At 41.0% G+C, this 13,751-nt stretch overlaps 2 protein-coding genes across 2 annotated transcripts; both read right to left on the bottom strand.

Annotated features, from left to right (window-relative positions):
- Positions 1-9,446: 9,446 nt before the first annotated feature.
- LOC110092874 (protein ACCELERATED CELL DEATH 6-like) lies at positions 9,447-11,938 on the bottom strand. The gene is made up of 3 exons (XM_020817568.2): positions 11,396-11,938; positions 10,247-10,801; positions 9,447-10,136 (listed from the first exon to the last, which is right to left on the bottom strand). Exons 1-3 carry the CDS (start codon positions 11,936-11,938, stop codon positions 9,447-9,449), a joined length of 1,788 nt encoding a protein of 595 aa, XP_020673227.2.
- Positions 11,939-13,145: 1,207 nt separating this feature from the next.
- On the bottom strand, positions 13,146-13,750 carry LOC110092873 (protein NDR1-like; the record flags this gene model as incomplete). The annotated part of the gene is made up of 1 exon (XM_020817567.2): positions 13,146-13,750. A coding segment is annotated over one exon (456 nt), but the record flags the coding sequence as incomplete, so codon positions are not given.
- Position 13,751: the final 1 nt, after the last annotated feature.

Raw genomic sequence — 13,751 nt, 5'->3', positions numbered from 1 at the left:
GAGAGATAGTTCCTTGACTGCATCAGTCGTCTGATGAACCTCTTCACTCTGAAGCAGGGAATAGAGATTGTCTAAGCTGATCGGATGAAGTGAGGATCGAATAAACGTCTTAAATGACTGATAAGCAGGGGGTAGTCCATTAAGGATGTAGTGCAGAACATCTTCACTTTCAACAGATCCACCGGCAGCACTGATGTTGTCAACAACAACTTTTACAGATGTTAGGTACTCGGTCATTGTTTTGTTCTGCATTGACAAGGAGTGCAACTCATTTTTTAATTAAATTACACGGGACCGATTTGTAGAATAGAAACGTTGATCAAGTGTATGCCAGATGGATGCCGTGGTTTCAAGGTTTAACACATAGGGTAAAATGGAAGCAGAAATAGTCGAGAAGAGAGCGACAGAAAGATTTTGATCAACGAGAGTCCAGGAAGAAAACTGGGGATTCAGAGTAAGCTGGCCTGTTGCAGTTAAAAGATGCTTGGGTGGCGCGGGTTGAGTTCCGTCAAGATAACCGGAGAAGTTGTTGGCTGCGAACAACTTATGGATTGCCGACCGCCACGTTGGGTAGTTGTCTGGTAACAACTGAATGTGTATGACATTCTTAATATTGGAGAGAAGAAACTTAAGGGTGGGTGGAATGAGAACTTCGGTGTTGGCCTGATTTTCATGGGTGATCACCGGAGGTGTGGAAGAAGCAGAAGCCGCCGTGGAATCTCCCATTTAAAAAGAGATGAAGAGCCGTTAGGAATTGTCGCTCTGATAACATGAAAAGCCAAAGCCTCTCATCTCCATGGACCTGCACAGAGAGATTAGTCGGAAGAACAGAGAAGGCGAAGCTACAGGGATTTGGCTGAGAATTCAAACTCATAATATTACTGTAGCAACACTAGTCTTTAAATACAGCAGTGAGAGGAATGAATACAAAATCGATAGAAATTTGTGAATAGAGTACTGATTTTCGATGAAAGGAGAAATTAGATAATGAAATTTCGGACAATTAATTTCCATAGTTACTCTTTAAGTTAATTTAAATTTAAAATTGACTCCTTTTTATAAATGATTATTTTTGTGCATAATTGTACGGGATAATGTCTAATTAATTGTAATATTAAAAAATAGGCGGCTGTACGGTTTCCATTGAACCCGTGAAAGCAATTTCCAGTTGCTTAAGAAATGAGTATTCCTTTCTTAAGAAACCCATCCAACTTTTGCTCGAGCCATCCCGCACAGGTCTGCCTGCGATGCTACAAAGCATATGGGAAAAATGTTTTTTTATTTTTTTATTTTTTTTATGCTATTATTAAATTCTATAAATACAAAATCCGTTTCTATTGTAGAAGAATAGAATACTGGTTTATGGTGAAAATAGAAACTAGATAATGAAGTTCGATTTCAATGGAAATCGGATAATTAAATTCTGTATTTCATATTTTTAAATTTTTTTTGTTAATATGCTTCTTAAGCTAATTTAAGTTTAAAATAGACTCTTTTTTATAAATTATATGGATTATTTATTTTATTAATTGTAGGAGTTGAATGAGCTACCATTAATATTATTATTTAATAATTAAAATATATAGGAATTTGAATTCTTCTCTAATTATAAATAGGTGGGTGCAAAGGAGAAGAAGAACAAGTGAGATAAGTTTAGATTTGTCACTTACATTAGAGGTGTTAGAGCGGAACTTTTATTTGGTCCGGTCATCTGACGTAGCTCTACGTTCGGAAACCAATAAAATAGTGTCACATATTCTCACTATTTATCGCGCGGCCCGATAACCCCGACCCGGAACGGAGCCGGGATTGCTATGTTCGCGTATTGCTAGGTATTGCTCGGTATTTGCTCGGTATTGGTCGATTTTGCTCGGCAATAACGAGAAATACTATTCTGTGAAGACCAATACCGAGCAATACCAAGAAATACCGAGTAAATACCGAGTTGTTCTCGACATTGCTCGGTATTTCTCGGTATTGGTTTTCACAGAGCGATATTTTTCATTATTGCCAAGCAATACCTAGCAATATCGAGCAATACCTAGCAATACCGAGCAATATGTAGAGCAATACCGAGCAATACGCGAACATAGCAATCCCGGGTCAAGTCGTCGGGCCGCGCGGTATTGAGTAAGACCACGTGGCGACATATTATTGGCGTCCGAACGTAGAGCTACGTCAGGTCACCTGACCTAATAATTGTTCGTCAGAGCGAGAGCATTCAATAGTGTTGAGACAGAGTCTCTGTAGTAGAGAATTAAGAAGATTAGTACACTGCTTTTGTTTATGCATGATTATGATAATTTCGTTTTGAAAAATCTTTGATTGTTATTTGTTATATGATTGTGCTCGCTTATTCAATGATTGTTACGGCCTCTTAGAATTCTTCGAGTAGATTAGCAGAAGTCATTAGTTAAGTGAAGGTAAAATTATGTGACATCAAAATTCAGCATTTAAAATATTTTTCTGAAGAAACAATATAAATAAATATTTCATGAAAGTAGAAACTTTTCTCAAGAAATAATTTTTATTTATTTATTTTTCATTATTTGATGTATCATGCAGAATCATTTCACTGTAACAACATATAACCCTTTAATGCTTAAGTTTGACTCGTCATTTTCAAACCAACTTTATCTACTTTTTAATCATTTTTTCACAGCAATAAGAATTTCGGTGGAATTTAATGTTAAAAAGTTCACCAAGCTCTTTTTTTTTTTTTTTCATTTCATTTATTGATTAATTAAAACAATGGACATTATGGGTCTCAATTTATGACACACCAAAAAATTGATAGCATTGATGACATTGACAGATACATTAATATCATTGATAATATTGATGTATTGATAATATATAAACAGATGACGTCGAGCAAAGTTCGATTACAGTCAGTCGGTTGAAGGAAGTCCAATGAAAGTCCAGTGACGATCAGTGGTCGGGCGTAAGTCCGATAATATTTGGTGGTTGGGTTAAAGTCCGTCAACAATTGGTGGTTGGGAAGAAGTCCGACGACGGTCGATGGCTGGGCGGTAGTCGAGGATGAGTTTGACGGTAAGAGAGATCTTAAACTTCTCTTCCTCTCATCTCTTCTTTCTCTCCTACCTCTTTCACCCACCCTCAATGAAAAATAATAAGTCTATTTATAGTTTTCTATACATAAGTAAAAATAAACAGAGCCTTTCATTTAAGGATTTTAAGGAATGCTTACATTCCAACTTGGCTAATTTCAATAAAATGTGAATAATTTGGCATGAGCATATCTCCTTCAGATTCTCCATGCATTTTCTCACATTGCTTGCTCTACTGTTTTGCTCTCTTTTTACTTGTTCTTTGGGCTTTACATTTTTTTCTTTTTATTTTGTGAAGCCTCAATATTTTGTTGATGGCTGATTTGGATCTTTTCTTGTACACCCTTCTTCTAATTTATCCCCAAATCATCAAATGGGCCTGCATGTCCAGTTGTATTCCATTTCCATCAGCATCCATCAACGTGGTTCTTTTTTGAAAGCTCATTATGGATGAGAGACCAAGAACAGCTTGCCTTTGAGAGAACTTCTGTCTCGTGAGAGACCTGGAGTTCTTGAGAGCACGAGAGGAGAACGGGAAAGGAAATTGGATTGAAAAGTATATTCGGATTACAACGCAGAGGAGAATACATATATTTATAGAAGGGAAAGAGAGAAGTAATAATAAGTAATGACCAAGAAATTTGTGCAAAAATAATCCTAGCTCCGTCACTAGATGATGAAACTATCTTGGGTCTTGATCCTAAGAACGTTATTTTGAATCTTTTGTAGGCCGTCGAAGTTTTTAATGCGAACTTCAAAGATCATCATAAACGTGTATGATGTGTCATAAATAAATACAAACGAGATCAAACACATATATGAGACACTAAGATTTTTATTGTTTGACTTCAACCAGTCCTCATACATGATGGAGGTGAGAGAATTTGATCCATTAAACAAAGAAGCCAGAAGCATGAAGTGCAAGTATCATGAAATTCACCAAATCTTCACAAAAAAAAAAAAACTTTTGCACGATCAAATCTGCAAGCTTCGTTTTGATGTATGGTGCAACATAGAATAAAGCATGAAGCTACTGAGTTATATCAAGGGCATTGTTGTGATGCCCATGATCCTTAAGGGCATGGAGACTGTGAGACGAATACGTCTGTATAGCTCAATATGTATCTTATATTATTTACAATTGTACACATGTATCTCTATATATACATCTAATCTCTGTAATAAGTGATAGACTAAATAAGATTAATTTTACTTTTCTCTTCTTCCTCGCCTCGCTCTGCTCCGATCCTCATAATCTTCCTCTATCCTCACATGGTATCAGAGCAGGAAATGGGAGATCAAGAAACGGCATCCTCTCTCCCTCCCGCCACCACCTCCACCCTCGCCGATGCCTTCAATGAACTAGTTCTTCCCGCCTCTCTCAAGTTCATAATCTCGAATTTCAAGAACTTGATCCCCCATCACCTCACCGTAGATAATTACGCAATCTGGAAGATTCAGATTCAGCAAAACCTCACGGCTAACGGCTATGTCGACTTCCTCACAGGCAAGATCGCTCCTCCGGCCGACAGGACCTCGCAAGATTACGCCCGCTGGAGTCTCATCGACAGCAATTTGATTTCCGCTCTCTTCTCGGTAATTTCTCCGACGCTCCTCCCATATGTCATCACCGCTGCTTCAACACAAGAAGTCTGGGAGATACTCGAACGTCGACTTCAGTCGACCTGCCGTTCTCGAGTGATCCAACTCAAGAACGAATTACATCAAGTTCAAATGAACAATCAAACAATGCAGCAGTATCTTTCCACAATCAAGAACATCGTCGATAATATTGCCTCAGCGGGATCTCAAATCGACCAAGAAGACATCATTCTGTACACTCTGAATGGTCTACCAGCCTCCTACAACGCTTTCAAGACCGCAATTCGAACATCTTCTTCACCAGCGGATCTTGACAAGTTCTACTCCCAGCTGTGCAGCGAAGAGATACACATAAACAATGAAATCAAGAAGGAACAATCTCTTCACAACTCCACTGCAGCACTGTACGTCGCCTCTTCCAATCAGCAAAAGTACAGGAACTCTAAACGTTCCTTCAGGAACAAAATTCCCGCGTCTCATCAACCCGACACCAAATCCATCACCAATCCCGTCTCTAATGACCGACCCACTTGCCAAATCTGCGGCAAGATCGGTCATATTGCCTTAAATTGCTGGCACATAAACAACTACAAATATGCTCCAACAGTTCAAAATGCTCCGCGTTCTCTTCTTGCTCAACCCACGCCTCAACAGAGCTGGATCCTTTATTCCGGTGCGACGAATCACATAACACATGACAATGCCAGTCTTCATCAATCGGCTCCTTATACCGGCTCCGACTCCGTTACCGTAGCGAATGGATCTTCCCTACCCATTCATAACTACGGTCAAGGTTTGCTACCTCTCCCTGATACGCCCCGTAAGCTTCATCTTCTTCGCCTTCTTCATGTACCACATTTAACTCACAACCTTTTATCTGTCTCTAAGCTCACTAAGGATAACAACATCGCTATTACGTTTGATTCTAATGGCTTCACTATTAAGGATATACAGGACAGCCGACCTCTCCTTCGTGGCCATCTCCATAACGGTCTCTACCAGCTCGACGTTCCGCCATCCACCAACCCGATAGCTTTGCAAACGACAACGGCTTCCTCACTCACCTGGCATGCAAGACTCGGCCATCCGAACCATCAGACGTTCAGGCATCTAGCGAACAATTCTACCGATATTACGAATGTTTCTTTCTCTTTTCATTGTAATTCCTGTACTATGGCCAAAAGCCATAAACAGCCTTTTAGCAGACATGTTTCGGTCACCACACATCCATTTGAACTCATTCATTCGGATGTATGGGGACCGTCTCCTACGACCTCTCTATTTGGTTTTCGCTACTTCGCCATTTTTATAGATGATTTTACAAGATTTTCATGGATTTATTTCATGTCTACGAAAGCTGAAACATTAAACAAGTTCAAAATGCTTTGCAGTTTAATTCAAAATCAATTTCAAACTACCCCTAAAATTTTCCGCTCCGACGGGGGCGGCGAATACACTAGCTCGGCTTTCACCTCTTACCTTCAGGATCACGGCATCATACACCAAATGTCCTGCCCACATACTCCGGAACAAAATGGCTTAGCCGAACATAAACATCGGCATCTCTTGAACCAAACAAGAACTCTCCTTCATGCTTCCAATCTCCCGGATACCTTTTGGGCGGACACCACGGACACGGCAAATTACCTCATCAACAGACTGCCTTCTAAATCTCTCGGTGTACATTCCCCTTATGAACGTCTATACAAGAAAATCCCTTCTCTCGCCCACCTTCGCATCTTCGGATGCTTGTGCTACCCCTGGCTCCAACCGTACACTACTACTAAACTCTCGCCTAGATCCCAACCCTCCGTCTTCATTGGCTATTCCTCGCGTCACAAAGGATACAAGTGCTGCAACCTTCACTCCAATAAACTGCATGTTACAAGACACGTGGATTTTCAAGAACACATTTTTCCTTATTCCAAATCCCATACTACCACCACTCCACTGGCTAGCTCTGACTCCTCTCAAACCAAGCCCTTAATTCTCGTACCTACCTCAACCCTTCGCAATCAAGCTTCTCCCAAACCCGACAATGTCATCACTAACTCTGTTCCCACTCAAACTTCCATCACCAATGCTACACCGGATCACCCTTCCCCTCTGACTTCTGTCCCGATTTCGACTGACTTAGCTCCACCTCAACCACATCAGATGCAAACCAGATCCAAATCTGGTATCTACAAACCGAAGCAAATCTTCACATTACTCAGTCAGGATAACGATCGGGTCACTCCGACTTCATACAGAAAAGCAGCTCAGCACGATCAATGGAACCAGGCAATGCAGACTGAGTACAATGCGCTTATCCGACAAAACACCTGGACATTGGTACCGCTTCCACCAAACAAACATCCTCTTTGGTGCAAATGGACTTACAAGATCAAAATCCTCCCATCCGGCCAAATAGACCGTTACAAAGCTCGGTTAGTCGCTCTCGGCTATGACCAACGGTTCGGCAAAAATTACACCGAAACCTTCAGTCCAGTCGCTAAGATGACTACATTCCGTATGCTTCTCACGCTAGCTGTCAACCGAAAATGAGAAGTCCTCCAACTCGATGTCACCAATGCCTTCCTTCATGGCGATCTTCCAGATGACATCTATATGCGCCAACCTCAAGGCTTTGAGGATCCGCGGCATCCACACCACGTTTGCAAACTACAGAAATCTCTATACGGTTTGAAGCAGGCCCCTCGTCAATGGTTCCAGAAATTCACCAACTTTCTTCTACAACGCGGCTTCAGGTTTAGTCGTTCTGATTCCTCGCTTCTCCTTTACTCCAAAAATAATATTTAAATCTTTCTCTTAGTCTATGTCGACGACATTCTTGTGACAGGTAACAATTCCGACAGCATTCAGCAACTCCTTCGCGCGCTACACACTGAGTTCGCGCTAAAACAGTTGGGAATCATCTCCTTATTCCTCGGCATCAAGGTTCTTCATACACAGCAAGGATACTTCTTGACGCAGGAACACTATGCCAATAAACTCATCCATGACGCTGGATTTGATCAGTGCAAGAATGCTCAGACACCGATTGTTCCTGCGATATCCAAAACTCAGTCCGACTCACCTCCGTTTCACGATCCCTCTCTTTACCGGCGCCTTGCCGGGTCTCTCCAGTACCTAACTATCACTAGACCGGATATAGCATTTTCCACCAATCAAGCCTGCCAGCGAATGCATCAACCAACGGAACAAGACTTTAAGAACCTCAAGCGGATCCTCCAGTACATCAAAGGAACCGCACAACTCGGTCTTCCCATTCAACCTGGCGACCAGCAACTTCAAACATATACTGATGCGGACTGGGCATCGGATACAACTGACAGGAAATCTATCACTGGTCATTGCTCGTTTATAGGACCCAATCTAATTTCTTGGTCCGTTAAAAAGCAAATAACGGTCGCAAAATCATCAACAGAGGCCGAATACCGTGCATTGTCAGCTGCTACTTCTGAAGCGATTTGGCTTCGGAGGCTCGCTGACGAACTGCAGCTACTCCAAACAGCTCCGACGACTATCCATTGTGACAACATCTCCGCAATCGCCATCGCCAAGAATTCTGTTTTCCATGCCAGAACCAAACACATCGAAATTGACTACCAGTTCATTCGTCAGCATATTCACGACGGCAACATTCACATTCAGCATATTACTTCTCAACAGCAAATAGCAGACGTCTTCACCAAACCATTTTCTAGTCCTCGTTTCAACTATCTTCGTTCCAAACTTACCGTCCGTGGACCGGAAGCTTAGTTTGAGGGTGGATGTGAGACGAACATGTCTGTATAGCTCAATATGTATCTTATATTATTTACAATTGTACACATGTATCTCTATATATACATCTAATCTCTGTAATAAGTGATAGACTGAATAAGATTAATTTTACTTTTCTCTTCTTCCTCACCTCGCTCTGCTCCGATCCTCATAATCTTCCTCTGTCCTCACAGAGACCTCTAATAGGCCCAAGCAAATAAGCTAAGCATTTTCATTTTATTATATATGAACATGGGTATATGACCCTGGTTGCATAATACTAATTTATTATTGTACAGTTTATAGATAATTAAGGTACCTGAGAAGATTGTTCGTTGGGCTAGAGAAAAAGTAACAGGTAGCTGGCCCTTCTTGAATCATCAATTCCTCCGTCAAGATGATTCCTTATAGTTCATTGATGTCATCTTTAGATTCTAGGGATCATGAGAAGACCATCAATGTAAATCAAAGATCCTAATAATGTTGTGCAAATAATCACAATGAAAATAAAATCACAACACAAATATAATAAATACAATGATTTACATAATTCTATAAAGATGCCTGCATCCATAGAGAGGGGAATAGAATGATTTCACTAAATTTGAGAACAAGAGAATTACAATAGCTCTCAAGCTCTCTCTCTCTTACATACAACAAAAGTCCCATGTACTCTATTTTATAGTTTTGAGATAAACTAAACTAAGAAAAAAACTTCGAAACCTAATCCCTAATCAAATCACAATCAAATCTACAATTTAGAGAAATAATAAATTCTCTAAATAATATATCAATTGAATTTCAAATCGTTCAAAATAAATCTGATTTGATTTCGAAAACAATTCCAAATCAACAAATAAGACATCATATCCAAAATAATAATAATAATAATAAATCATGAAAACCGAGTTCAGCGCCTGCTTTTCCTGCTCTTTTTTCCGGTTTCTTAATAAGTTCATATAGATGGAATTTAAAGTCCCAGAAAGAATTCTCTGTGAAAATATACTATAGAGGAGGTTCCCCACATTTTGCTGAACTAGCAGGTGTGACAAAATCAACCACCATCCAATGGGGCATGTGCATGTTAACCTTGAAGATTGAAGTTTCTATTTTTATGCTCGTTTGATTTCTGTCATTCAGCACCAGCTTAATAAAACCAAAAGTTGGCAAAAAAGCTGTCTTACAAGCCATGAAGGGAACGCAAGCAACCATTCCACAAATAAAAATAGCCAACCATCTGCATTTTGAGACCAAGACCACATAGATTCCCATGGAGAACGCTACCAACATCCCTCCTAGTGCAACCCACATGAACTTCATGGCCGTCATGATGGAGTGCAATCTTATGTCATGATCTAGAGAACTAGAGCAAATTAACAAGCAGGTAACGCAAATAGAGCTTAGCATTGAAATGGTGTCAGAGATAAGAAACAGCTTGAAAGCTAACTTCTTGGCAAGAATCGCCATGCCTTCTTCCTGGTAACTGTCATCATTGATGTAACCTCCAGGCAAGGTAAAAGCAGCTGCAAATGTAACTGTTGTAATGAGTACTGCCACTATTGCCATGTTACTTGCCAGTGTTCTATATCGGTTAAGCTCTTCTTCTGGTCTTCGTTGATCCTTACCCATCAAGATGTCCATTCGGTGAGCACCAAACTTGGAACCAGCAGAGGTCAATTCTTCACACATATTCTTCTGCAAATGAATATTTAAAATAGTTCCATTATAAAGAGTTTGATTTGTCGCTAAAGGTTTCATCTTCTTTTGCTAGAAAGAATTCATTGTTGATATGAAGTTATACGTACCATCCTGAGGCGAATATTGGAGTTAGCACACGATGAGGCTATATCAAGGGGAGTGAGACCCTTGCGGTTTATAACATTTGTGTCGACTCTGCTATATGACAACAGAAGGTGGACGATTTCCCGGTTGCAGTTCATTGCAGCCAGATGTAATGGTGTGTTTCCCTGATGATTTATCTCATTTGTGCTCTGTCTGAGCAAAGGATTACTAAGAACTTGTTTCACCACTGTTGTCGCTCTCTTCTTTGCGGCAACATGAATAAAATTGTTGCCATTAATATCAGTGAGCTCATTGGCATCAGGGCAACGGTGGAGTATCTCATCAATAACATTGGCATAGTCCTTGCTTGCTGCGATGTGTATGGCTGAGAGGCCATGGTCGTCCAAGAGATGAGCTATTGTAGCGTCCGCTTGTAGCAGAAGACGCACCATGTTTACATCTCCAAGGGAAGCGGCATAGTGAATGGGGGAGCTTAGGGAGTTATCCATTTTTAGGTTTAGTTCCGGCATTTTGTCGAGTAACATCTTCACAGCATCTGAAGACTTTACAGCAATTAGCTATCACAGCATACAAAAATAGATAAATATTTGGCATTTAGTTTGTTTGCCCATCTCCGCAATATCGGAAGAACTTGAAAGCTTTTTCTTATTAGCTTGTACTTAAGGATGTTCTTTTCAATCTAATTTCAAGTCAAATTCTCAGTTTCAGCTGGAAAAAAAAAAGTTTGTATTACTAGATAAAATAAATTATCAACTTGAGGTAAGGTTGATTTTCGGGTGATTTTATAAGATCTGAATTTGAGTGGCTTGTTGGTTTGAGTGATTTCAAGTGACTTTTGGGTGATAGGCGATCAAGTTAGTTTACACTCGATGATTTGTTGAATATGACTCAAGTTCTCCTAATTACTTAATTAACTTGACAAGTATGCATAATTGGATGTTATTTTTTCTTATTTATCATATATTTCTCAAATCATTTATGTTATTATTATTTGATCTAATGATTATAGGTTTCCATACCGTTTATTTTTTAAAAAAATAAATTTATATTAGTGATTTGATCCTGCAAATATTCTCAAAAAATTTGATTGACAAAGGTGTTGATCATATAGAAATGGAAATTTCATGGCGGTTACCATAGCTTCGACAGACGGCAGCATGCAGAGCAGTTTGCCCTCGAGGTCCTCTATAATCCACCACCACGCATCCGAGCAACATTTCCACAATCTCCAGTGAGCCCCTCACCGCTGCTAGATAAAGTGGCGACTCTCCATCTCCGTTAATCATCGAGGCCATATTCTCTCCAACAGCTAAAAGCTGTCGGACAACTTTGGCATGGCCGCCGCGTGCAGCTTCGTGCAGAGCACTATCCCCGCGCCGGTTCTGCATTCCCGTCATATGCCGTAATTCTTCATGATCGATCAACAATGATAGGATGCGGTCGTGCCCTGCACGAGCCGCGCAGTGGAGGATCGTGTCGCCTTTTAAGTTCTGGTGCAGCAGGAGGTCCCATTCGGAGTTATTGTACGCCTCGACGATGAGCCAGCCGTTGCCGAGGCTTGCGGCGATGTGGAGTATGGTGTTTCCTTTAACGGTCATGCCGTAGAATCGTGTTCGGTCTTCCTCGAGTAGCGCAAAGAGGCGGTCCATGTCGTTGGCTCTCATGGCCGAGACCGAGAGGAAGCTTGGGTGCATTTTCGTGGCCATATGGTGGGGGGAGAGGATGAGCGACTGACTATTTTCTTACCATCACATCTGCTTTATAACATTGCACAGCGGGAAGGTTCGAAGAAAGCTAGGATCGATGCATTTTCATGGCCATGTAGGGTTGAGAGCGACTTTTTACTTACCATCCCCTGTGCTTGATAGCGTTGCAGGCCAACCTGTGATTTACAGTACTTCGGAGTCCAAGTCTTCCACTTCCAGCGGGAAGGTTCCTTTGTATTGTTTTCTCATCATCAATGATCTGCTTTGCAGCGTTGCGGGTTGGCCTTTGGTCTTCTTCGCTTCGGAGTCAACTAAACAACATTCTCAATTTGAATTTTACTTAAATGACCTAAATATTTCAAATTAAATCTCAATTCATAAAAGTTAACCATTCTAAAAAATAATTTACAAAGATCTCTCTCTCTCGAACTTTTATTCGGTCCGATGAACGTACGCTCCTTTATGTTCGGCCACCAATGTTTTAGCGCCACGTAGCATGAAGAAAAGTCAGGTTCTCGCATGTGCGTTTTTTTAAATCCTTGACGAGCCGAACAACATCTCATCACCTTTTGGATATATTTCAAATATCTAGCAATACCGAGCAGATACCGAGTTGTACCTAGTTTTTTCTAGCAATACCGAGTAAATTCCTAGCAATACCGAGCGAATTGCTCTCAATATCGAGCAAATCCTGAGCAAATACTGAGTTGTACCGAGTTGTACCGAGTTTTTTCTAGCAATACCGAGAAAATACCTAACAATACCGAGCAAATCCCTAGCAATACTGAGAAAATCTTGAGCAAATACCAAATTGCACCGAGTTGTACCGAGTTGTAGAAAAACTCGGTACAACTCGGTATTTGCATGGTTTTGGTCTTCACAGAGCGGTATTTCTCGTTTTTGCAAAGCAATACCGAGCAAATACCGATCAATACCGAGAAAATCGCGAACATAGTATTCCCGGGTTCCGGTCCGGGTCAAGTCGTCGGGCCGTGCGGTAAAGAGTAATAGCACGTGGCGACATGTTATTGGCGTCAATGATCTGCTTTGCAGCGTTGCGGGTTGGCCTTTGGTCTTCTTCGCTTCGGAGTCAACTAAACAACATTCTCAATTTGAATTTTACTTAAATGACCAAAATATTTCAAATAAAATCTCAATTCATAAAAGTTAACCATTCTAAAAAATAATTTACAAAGATCTCTCTCTCACTCTCTCTCCATATTTTTTTAATATTATATAGATTGGGCATCAAAGCATTTAAAAAAATAATTACGTTTTTTTCTTTTTACAAAAGCTATAAACAAAGCTGCTGTGATTCAATTTCAACCGCCCAATCCTAAAGCATCACGTCAATATCAGCAAAGCATAAAGGAAAAAGGTACTCGGAACAACCGGAGCAACCACAGCGGCGGAAGACGACAATCGTATACCCTTCGTCGCGGTCTTCTTACCGTCAGCATCAACCTCCACATCGCCGGCAACGCTCACCGCATGGTGCCGACTCTTCCATCCCAGCACCTTGAAACGGAACGCCGAATTCGCCAAAACATGGAACACCGACTCTCCGGCGAGCCGCGTCCGATTCCAGCCGGAGATGCCGCTGAAGTTACCGGGCTTCTCGGCCGTCTTGAGATGGCCTTGATAGAAGGCGGGGACAACAAAGTGGGAGAGTGGGGAGGAGAGATTGGGGCCGGCGAGGAGGGTTAGCGCGATTTCGTCATGGTAGATGCCGATTTGGCGGTTCTTGTTCTCGATTTCGAGCTGGAAGGAGGCGAAGAGGGAAGAAGAGTTGGTGGTGGGG

Source organism: Dendrobium catenatum, unplaced genomic scaffold (genome assembly GCF_001605985.2).
Source record: "Dendrobium catenatum unplaced genomic scaffold, ASM160598v2 fragScaff_scaffold_1061, whole genome shotgun sequence".
Lineage (NCBI taxonomy): Eukaryota > Viridiplantae > Streptophyta > Magnoliopsida > Asparagales > Orchidaceae > Dendrobium > Dendrobium catenatum.
The sequence above is the reverse complement of the archived record's forward strand: the minus strand, read 5'-3'. Positions and strand labels throughout refer to the sequence as shown.